Source organism: Phalaenopsis equestris, unplaced genomic scaffold (assembly GCF_001263595.1).
Source record: "Phalaenopsis equestris unplaced genomic scaffold, ASM126359v1 Scaffold222338, whole genome shotgun sequence".
Taxonomy (NCBI): domain Eukaryota; kingdom Viridiplantae; phylum Streptophyta; class Magnoliopsida; order Asparagales; family Orchidaceae; genus Phalaenopsis; species Phalaenopsis equestris.
The window spans coordinates 354,778-364,761 of record NW_018240513.1 but is presented as its reverse complement, the minus strand read 5'-3'; the positions used below and the strand labels follow the sequence as shown (position 1 = coordinate 364,761).

Sequence of the window (9,984 nt, the reverse complement as noted above, 5' to 3'; positions counted from 1 at the left end):
TGAATTAATTATTGGAACCGCCCACCCACTGGCAAGGGCCCTCGCCAGCCACAGCCCGTCGTCGCCTGCCGCCAGCTCCGGCCCCCACCCGCTGTGGCCCGCCCACATGTAATGTTTAGTGCTGGGTAGAGCAATGAAGAAGTCGTATACACCATGAGCGGCAAAGCTTAACACTGGAGCGCACGTGGACCCAACCGTTTTATAAAGAGTATTGATTTTTCTTTAAAAAAATAAAAGGTGTCCAATCAAACATGTTTTATATTTTTTTTGTTTCTATAAACATATAAGTCATAATAGTAACAAACGCATTAGAAAAAAAATAGAAAACAAAAACAAAGCAAATTAAAAAAAATAATAAAATAAAAAACAGAAAGTAATCCCAAACAGACCCTCAGCTTTATCGAGTTTCCCTATCATTCAACCAATGAAGCTACAATATGGATCCATGATTACTAGGCTTCCTAGCTTCTTAAAATAAAAAATTTCACAACATTTTTATTAATGATTTAGGTGAAAAAGAAAAAGAATAAAATATTGGAATTTGAATAAATAACACGTGGCAAGAGAAGTGAACATCGAAGGAACAGACGCATGAGGGTTTTTATCATGTTATCAAAGAAAAAGAACATGAAAAATAGCAACATTGGTAATGATACAAAGTTCTTCTAGTCTCATTAGGGTTTGAAAATATTGACAAGACCCTAACTTTTTAAGCTTGGAAAAGTTTGCAGCATACACCAGATAATTGATTGAATTGTGTATCAGATAACTTAATCCGAAATGAAGCGACTTATCAAGCCACCCTATCATTCAGCCAATGAAGCTACAATATGGACCAGTGGTCACAAGACTAACTGACTCCTTAAGCTCCGGTTTTTAACAACCGTTTCGTCAATGATTTAGTTAAATAACAACTAGCCAACAGAACATATCGAAACAGCAATAAATAGCACATAAGAAGAAAGGTGAAGAAAGAAGGAACAAAATCATGAAGAATTTTTTTCTTTTCCCGGCTTATCTAGAAGTAGAAAACAGACAGCTGCGCTAGTAGTGATACAAAACTCTTTTTGTATTCACTGGGTTTAGATTACAAATAAATTAGATTTTAATGGTAAAGAATCCATCTTGTATTCTTTTCTATAATAAAGTTTTTTAGTTCAAAGCCAAAAGTAAGATCTAAATAAAAGATTAAACCTGGGTGTAATACAGAAAAGAGCATCCTAATGATGAAATGGTGGAGATGTGTATATCCAATGACAAAATAAAAAGATTCAGAAGAAAAAAAATAAAAGCACAAATAACCACCATAACAAAGAAACGAAGCTTACATTGTTCTCATTGAACAATAAAAAGATAAAAAAAGGAAAAACTTTTTAAAAAGAACAAAATCATATGAACTATTAGAAGATGTTATGACTCCCATATTACTAGATAAAGCACTTGTACAGAAATAAAATGTCAATTGGGTGGCAGTGAACAGCAAAACGTACAATTCAGAGCAGATTAAACAAGAGAAAAGGTGCTCAAGGAGAGAGCGAAGTGTTCCAGGTAGGCTAAGGAATTTCAAGATATAAACTAGCGATTCAATGAGTTGTGTAGAATTTGTTGTTAGTCATTACAACCTAACAATTGCGTTAGGAATTTGTTAGCACTAATGTAGTTAGTTACATTGTGATTATCTGTCTTTGCTCGGAAACAGCAGGGATGGCATCCCTGATGTTGTAACTATAAATAATGTTTACCTGGTAATGATAAAGAATGAGAAGTATCCCACAAATTTTATTCTTTCTTTCCTGTTTTTGCTAAAGTTTAGCTCCGCCCTCTAATTCTTGGAGATCTTAACAACTGGAGTACATGAAGAACTTGGACATCGCAAAATGAATTTTATTTGTTGAAATCCAGTGCTCAATTTGCCAATAGGAGGAGCAGTTTTTGGCAATCAACAAAACAGTATAGCAGTTTTGATCATTTATGATCTCAATGGATAAATGAATGAATGATCTAATGCATTATAATTCAGTGTCATCGCTGATAATATAAAAGGATAGTAATGGCAAGCATTCGGTAAGCTTATTTTTAAAAATAATGCAATATGGTGACTATCAGCGAAATTGTTTCCATCGATGCAAACAAAAAAAAATTCGCTTCCCCATTTTAACAGTACGGTTGAAACACATTTGCGTGGTCAGAGCTATGTATGAATTCTAAGATTTCTATAATGCACCAAAAGCAGTGAAGTCAAATGGCTTCATCCTATTTGGAAGGTCTGGCTGCAACTTGATATCACTAGTTGAAATTAAAACGCCAACAATCAATGTGATGCTTTTTTTTAAGTTATAATAATATCAGTTTGGAATTTTTCAATATGAAGATCATCATGGGAATCTGTTGAAATATCTAATTTAAATTACATAATTTATTGTCTTTCATGTTAAGACTTATAATAGGATATAATTTATTCCTAGAAAAAGTTATGAGGAATAAATTCTTTCTTTAATATAAGGAGATATTTTCTTTTCATATATTAGAAATTATTTGTTTTCCTATTTTATATTATTTTTTATTATCTCCTAATAATTAATATGAATTAATTATTGGAGATATCAGGTGATATATTTTCATTTTTTATTATGTTTTCTATTATGAGATTCGTGTAAGGGGTATTTATAACCCCGTTCATATCAATGAAATTAAGTGATTCCAAAGTATTCTATCTTATTCCGCATTATACTAAATTTCAACATGGTATCAGAGTCTAATTTCGTACTCTAGCTATCGACCCTCTTTTGAGAATTGTCGGACTCCCTTCCTGTCATCCTTTGTGCAGGAAGGGAGAGGAATAACAATTTTTTCTCCAGACCCCTTGCAACACTGCTCTACGTCGGTTTCACCGAGACTTGCTGCGAGCGCATCAACTTCACCCATAACGGCATCTTCGCCCGTTCAGCTGATTTCGACGATGACCTCGATCCTAATCTCCTTCCCAAGCGATTCGGAAACTCTGTTGCGCTCGCGGAATCCATTCCCATTTCGGAGTTCAGGGGCGGCCGCTTGCCCATCATCCGGCCGTCAAGTACGAAAGACCTCTAGGCACACTTGTTGTTCTAGCTCCGTCATTTCTTGTTGCAACAGTAACTCCAATGGAAGCTTCAACTTGGACGGCAACATCACGCTCGATTGCATCTTCAATTGCATCGGCTTTTGTTTATCAGTCATCGGCATCCCTAATCCACCTATAGCACCTGTTTCGTTACCACACGACGACAACTCCAGCGATACTACCATTCTGATTAACCTTCATGACCGCGATCGACTCACGCCATCCCTAATAATTACAGTTGTCTCCGCTGTCGTCGGCTCCTTTGCATTGCTTCTCACTCTCTACGCCTACCTACGCTTTAGCCGCCGCACTCGCCGACAACTATGTAATACTGGATCGGAAGCAGCAGCTGATGCTCTCAACGACAATGACCGGTGGTGTTCTACCTCTCGGCGGCAAGATCGAACACCACATCTGGTATATCCGAACGCAGGGTCTTGATGATAGCACGATCGCGTCGATCACCTCCTGGATTTATAAATCTAGCGACAGCCTCATCGATAGTAAGGATTGTTCTGTTTTCTTTGGCGAGTTCTATGATGGCGAACTGGTACGCCTGCTCCCCAAGTGTAGCCACGCCTTTCACCTACCCTGCATCGATAAGTGGCTCAAATCTCATGGTAACTGCCCTCTCTGTCGCGCTCCAATAGTTTCTCCGGCAACTGCCACTGTACTCGCACCTTCTCCTGCTTCTCTTGCGAACCGCCGTCATCTCAAATCTAGCAGACCCAGTAATTGGCTCCCCTGCTCAACTCAAAACCTCACAAATCGAGGCCTTGCCATAGGAAAACGTTAGCGAGGATTTTTGAGGTCGGAATTGTGATCTACCAAAGTGGAGTATCATCTTCTCGGCCTGCAACTTCACAACTGCCGCCTAATTCGTTAGAAGAAGAAGATAACTTGCAGTCAATCCGGCGATCGGTTTCAATGGATAACTTCTCTCTGGATGTGATTATCAACCACGGTAGGGCAGGAGAGTACTCAATAGCTTCTAATCGAGAGAAACCAATGGGCTTTTTGAAAGTGAGCCTTAGTCGAAAATTACATACATAAATGGATGGATCACTTTCCGTCCAAAGTTCGAGGTGGTTCTTTCCCAGCAGATCAGGTTCATGTCGATCATCCCTCCTTCGGCTATTCCTTTTTCCTTCGAAGTTGGATTCGACATCATCATCAAGATCATTTCAAGCAAATTCAATGAACTCACGAGGGCGGTACCAGCAATGCCGCCACCCGCCTCATCATCATCTCATCGGAGATATTGCTGTCGTACGTAGATCGGACAAGCCGTCCATTTCTCCTGCAGTATCTTTTCTTCCTTGCCCACGCGTCAGGGGGAGCTGCGTTTCCAACCGGACCTTCTCCAAGCAGCCATCAGAACCGGAGACCTCTCTACATTTTTCTTTACATTTGACAATTTCTATAGCTTCTGTTGCACCTCGCTTTTTCACTATGCAGGCGCCGCCAGTCTTCGGAGTCAATTTCTGCAGCTTTTGTTGTGCCTCAATTTTTTTTTCCTGCGTAGGTGTCTGGTTCACTACACAATTGCGATTTTAGCGGTTTTCCCTGCACATGCATTTTGGGCAACTACAGGCTTGCATTTTCAGCAAACAGCGGACATTATTTTCTCTTTAGAGTATAAATTTTGGTTCGCCAATGTGATTTATTTTCTCTCTCTAGTGCAAATCACGGAAGATCTCCAGTTGAAATCGTAGTTTTCGCTCTCTGGTGGAAATTGTTGTCCCCCGCAGAACTGCACAGAGCACTGGCATCCTTGCGGGCTCTCCCATGGTCGTTTTTCCTGTAGTTTTTTCAATCGCAGATCCTTCCTGCGATATCTTTCAACCGTCAGACCTCCCGATTTCCTTTCAGGACCGTCGAAGCACCTACCCACAGCGGGACCTATCCCTTGATGGCTTTCCTGCCACTGAAACTCCCTCCTGTAGTCCTTCCTGTAAGTGAAATTCCCTCCTGTGACATTTCCTACCGCCAGAACTTCATGCGGACATATTTGTTGTCGACTGGACCTTCGGGCTTACTCCTGTAGCCGATTCTCTCCCCTACAGCCTTTCCCGCCGTCGGACCTCCCTCATGCAGCTTTTCTCGTCGTCGGATCAACCTCAACAAATTTTTCCCTGCAAATTTTGGCCAACTCTTCCCAAGGAAAGCACTACTCTTTCCTGCAGCATTATTGCAGTCTTTTCCGAGCACTACAGCTTTCCTGAGCACTGTCGTTGGCCCTCTGTAGCTTTCCTGCAACCTCCCTACAGCCTCCTGGCAGTTTTCTTGCAACCTCCCTGTAGCCTTCTTGCAGCTTTCATGCAATTATCAGTCAATCGGTGACTTACAAATTCATCAATGTCTCGAAATTGAGCTTCGGCACTCTCAGACTTTGGCATTCTCGACTTCGGCGCTCTTAGGCTTTAGCACTCTCAGACTTCAGCATTTACGATTTGAGGATTGTTGGAGTTTTTTTGGCAAATTGATGCTACCTGCCAAGTCAACATACCGCAGCCGATGTTTTCAAATTCAAGTTGAATATGGTTTTCAACCATGTTCAACTTGAGGGGGGGTGTTGAAATATCTAAGTTAAATTAAAGAATTTATTGTCTTTCCTGTTAAGACTTATAATAGGAAATAATTTATTCCTAGAAAAATTTATGAGGAATAAATTCTTTCCTTAATATAAGGATTTTCTTTTCATATATTAAGAATTATTTGTTTTCCTATTTTATATTATTTCCTATTATCTCCTAATAATTAAAATAATTAATATATAATAATTAATATAAATTAATTATTGGAGATATCAGGTGATATATCTTTCTTTTTTTATTATGTTTCCTATTATAGGATTCTTGTAAGGGTTATTTATAACCCCGTTCATATCAATCAAATTAAGTGATTCCAAAATATTCTACCTTATTCCGCATTATTCTAAATTTCAACAAAATCTATCAAAACTATCTCAGCGGGTTCAATTTGAGAAATTCCTTAAACCTCCTCCATTTTTATTGTGCTTGCAGCTAGCCAAAACTATGGGGGACAAGTTTTGTTGGCTAGTAGGGGATAGAAGGATATAAGAGAATAGAAGATTAGAGCAGAAAAGGAACGAAAAGTTTATATAAGAGGGAGTTGGTTCAAGATAAAATTTCAATAATTCATACAATTAAATCAAATTGATTATTACAAGACTTCATTTGAAAAGGTGAGCTTAAGGGGGACCAGAGAAAGAATTTTGTTGCAAGACTGACCCAATAACTGACGTGACATATTCAAATACTAAAATAAGAAGCAAATTATCAAAATGACTAGTGTTTTTTACTGCTCATTAGTATATCCAACTTATTAAATATTTGTATTTACAATCTCTTTCATATTGAGTATTGTTGATCATATTATTAGAGTTTAATTCAAATACATAATCACCTACTCATTTATTGTTTATAGCATTATAATAGCAATGCAATATTAAGTTCAAATCATTAAATATTACCTGTCATACTATATTTCTTGGGCATGTTGATAAAATTAATTGTTCTTAGATATATCCAGGTTAAATAATGCATATGAACATGATTATAATAAAATATTGATGATCGAAAAAATGTCATACATATTATGATAGGTAGAAAATTATATTGATGACTTGCGTAGGAGAAGCAAAAGTTCCAACGAGATAGCTTTAACATAAAAATAGTAAAATTCCTGACCCCTGATAGTAATTAGTATCAGGGAATCATTGATAAAACATGACATTAGGATAACCAACTTTCATCAATGATTATTATAGTGAACGGGTTGGATGATGTGCCAGTGAAATAAGATATATCAATGCTATACAAATATAATATGATATTTTCAAGACAAAAAAAGTTAAAAATAAAATAAAAATAAAAGTAAAACAAATATAAATATGAAATTGCATAGTACATTGACATTACATGACTTTTTAGTAACAATTTTATAAATTTCTGACAATTATTACATACACTATTTATAAGCATGTTTATTTATTTTATTGTTGTTACTGTTGTGAGTCACTGATCAGCATGCACATAATTTTTTTCTTGTATCTTTAAATCATACTTTAACATTATTTATCTCCTTGAACGTGCAGCATACCAAACACTATAATGTTGTATTTTCAAAAAAGGAAAAAAAAAAGACGTGCAAAGAGTTGTTGGACCGTTAGCCAAATAACTTGCTATTTTGTATAGCTTTTAGTTGTACAAAATTGGATTTTTATAGATAACTTTAAGGATACATATGATTTACTATGTATAACATATTTAAAAGTTTTGTACTTTAGTTGAGATTGTTTATATATATACTTTTTTATTTATGTTTGATATTATAGAATTGAGAAAAAGCCAAAAATAGTTCCCCGGCTATTACCAGTGCCCATTTAAGACCCCGAGTTTTAAAATGCTCCAATTTAGTCCCTACATAAAATTTTTCATTTATTTTAATAGTTCATTTCACATTTTGAAGGGTAATGTTGTCTGTTTATAAAATTCACGAATTAAACATATGAAGGGCTTGTCGTTCTCACTGTAGGATTCACACACAAAACAGGCTCACCTTAAACCTAAATCTTCACTGTTCTACATGGGCGGCATCTCCCCTTATATTTCACCATCGACGGAGCAAGCAACTTAAGGTGCTTACTTATTCGATGCATCTCCACTCAACGAAGCAGTCTGTCTCCGTCTCCATCAGCGTTGCTTGTGTCGATGACAAGGCTTCGTCTTCATCCGAGCGCGGCTTCTCCCCTTCTATTTCACCACCCATAGAGCAAGCAACTCATGATGAGTATTCATTCGCTGCTTCTCCACTCGAAAGAGTAGTCTCTACTTCCGTGTCCTTCCGTGGTGCTTGCGTCGATGACAAGGCTTTCTGAAACCGGAGGAAAAAAGACCCAAACCACAAGAACAACTTTTACTAATATGCAAATAGGGTTATAGTTAGGTAAAGACAATTTTATATTCATATCTTAACAACATCCCTTATATTAAAACCAAAAAAATTTTTATTTGGTAATAATAAAGAACAAGAAGTTTTCTAAAAATTTTATTATTTCTTTTCTATTTTTTATGGAGTTTACATCCATTCAAAGTATAAATTGAGCTCTCTAATTCACTAAGATCATAACAAATGATTGTTATCTACTCCAATTAGGGCTGTCAAAGCTGCTCACTCTTCGTGAATAGCTCGTGCTTGGCTCGTTAAGTTGCTCATGTTTAATTTGTTTTTAAGCAAAAGAACTGAGCACGAACAAATTTTTTACGCTTGATATATAAATGAACCGAACACGAAGAAAAATTTTCATTCGTATGTATAACACAAAATTAAAACTACAAAACTTAAGTACAAAATGCAAATCTAAAATAATTGAGTGTCTGCTAAATAAAATGCACTTAAAAGAACTAATTTAACTAAATTATTTACTAAACTTCAAAAGTAAACTTATGAAAACTAAACAAAGTTTATGTGATGAAGTGTTTAAATTTAAGAAAGCATCCTTCCCCTTTACACTGAGTATATGGATTATGAAGAAATTAAAATCAATTATATATATATATATATATTATAATTGAAGTGTGGTATTTTTAAAAAAATTAATTGACTATAAGGCTTCAAAGATTTATAATCAATTCAAATTATTAATTAAAAAATCGAATAAAAATCTATTAAATTCTATTTAATGAATATTTTAATATAAATAATAAGATTTAAATCTCGCCCCAACTCTTAACATCCTATGACTGCATGACTAGGGCTATCGAAATGACTCATTGTTCGCGAACAGCTTGTGTTCAACTCGCTAAGCAAACAAGCCGAACACGAACAAATTTTTTGGGCTCGAAGTATAAACGAGCCGGATACGAACAATATTAGTTTTTAACCGGCCGAACACGAGTCAAGCCTGAGCTCGCTCAAGCTAGGCTTGTTTATACCCCTAACTCCAATCCGTCAATTGCAGCAAAAAAGTTTGTCTCTCAAAAATAGGAAGCCTAAAAACAGAACTAATGTCTCAGAAAACATGTAGATATGCAAACCAGCAAAGCTGTGCCAGGCGCCATTTCATTATGTTTTAACCTTATATTTAAGAAAATATAAACTATTAACAAAAATTCAAGCAGACAGTCTACTATAAGTGGATAAGAAAATGAAAAGATGAATTGTCGGAATGGGCAAATGAAATCAAATATCAACAGATAAAGAAAATAAATAAAATCAGCAGAAGGAAGGATCAAGATGGCAAGGATCCATAATTGATCACAAACTAGAATTATATCAGACGTCTACAAAATCATCACTCATCAGTTCCAAAAGTGCCTCATATAAAAATAATGGCAGGCAATCAATGAACAGAAAACGCAAACTACCAACACTTGAAATTAAAATCTTATAAAACTCAACAAAACACAGCAAATCTCCCACTTCTTTGATTTCAATCGACACTACAAGAATCGGATAATCCACTGGAAGTATAAAACGAAAAGCTCTCGTTTCCATTTGAGGAGGTGTTACCTGCGACGACTTCGCGCGCAAAAATGGTGATCTTGGGGGCGGAGTGGGGATCAGAGTGGTCGAGGGGTACGGTGAAGCGGTTGTCGCGGAGGCTAAGCTCTGGTACTGAATACCAATCGCCGGCGATGTGGTCCGCCTGGCTGCTTTGTTCTTCAGGGGCCGCACGGTGTTCAGTGAGCAACGCCGGCCGGGCAGCCATGTTTGTAATGGTCTCCGGCGTCTGCAATCAACTACTCATTCACTGTGTGTCGCACTTGTTTAAAACATACATAAATTGGGGATTTCTGTCAGCCCCTCGCGGCGGCTGTTCCAATGAAAAATTTGGCTTTTCACGCGGAGGATTAGGA

The 9,984-nt window shown here is 36.8% G+C and overlaps 2 protein-coding genes across 2 annotated transcripts in view; one reads left to right on the top strand and one right to left on the bottom strand.

Moving 5' to 3' along the window:
* LOC110037620 (proline iminopeptidase) overlaps window positions 1–9,984 on the bottom strand; it is a gene marked incomplete at its 3' end in the record, with an annotated part of 13,204 nt that extends 3,220 nt beyond the window's left edge. The window contains 1 exon segment of the mRNA XM_020742314.1: window positions 9,638–9,984. Within this exon segment, the coding sequence (XP_020597973.1) occupies window positions 9,638–9,836 (199 nt within the window).
* Window positions 3,196–4,108, top strand: LOC110037621 (E3 ubiquitin-protein ligase RING1-like). Its single transcript, XM_020742315.1, has one exon. The coding sequence runs from the start codon at window positions 3,453–3,455 to the stop codon at window positions 3,894–3,896; it is 444 nt and encodes a 147-aa protein (XP_020597974.1). The 5' UTR covers window positions 3,196–3,452; the 3' UTR covers window positions 3,897–4,108.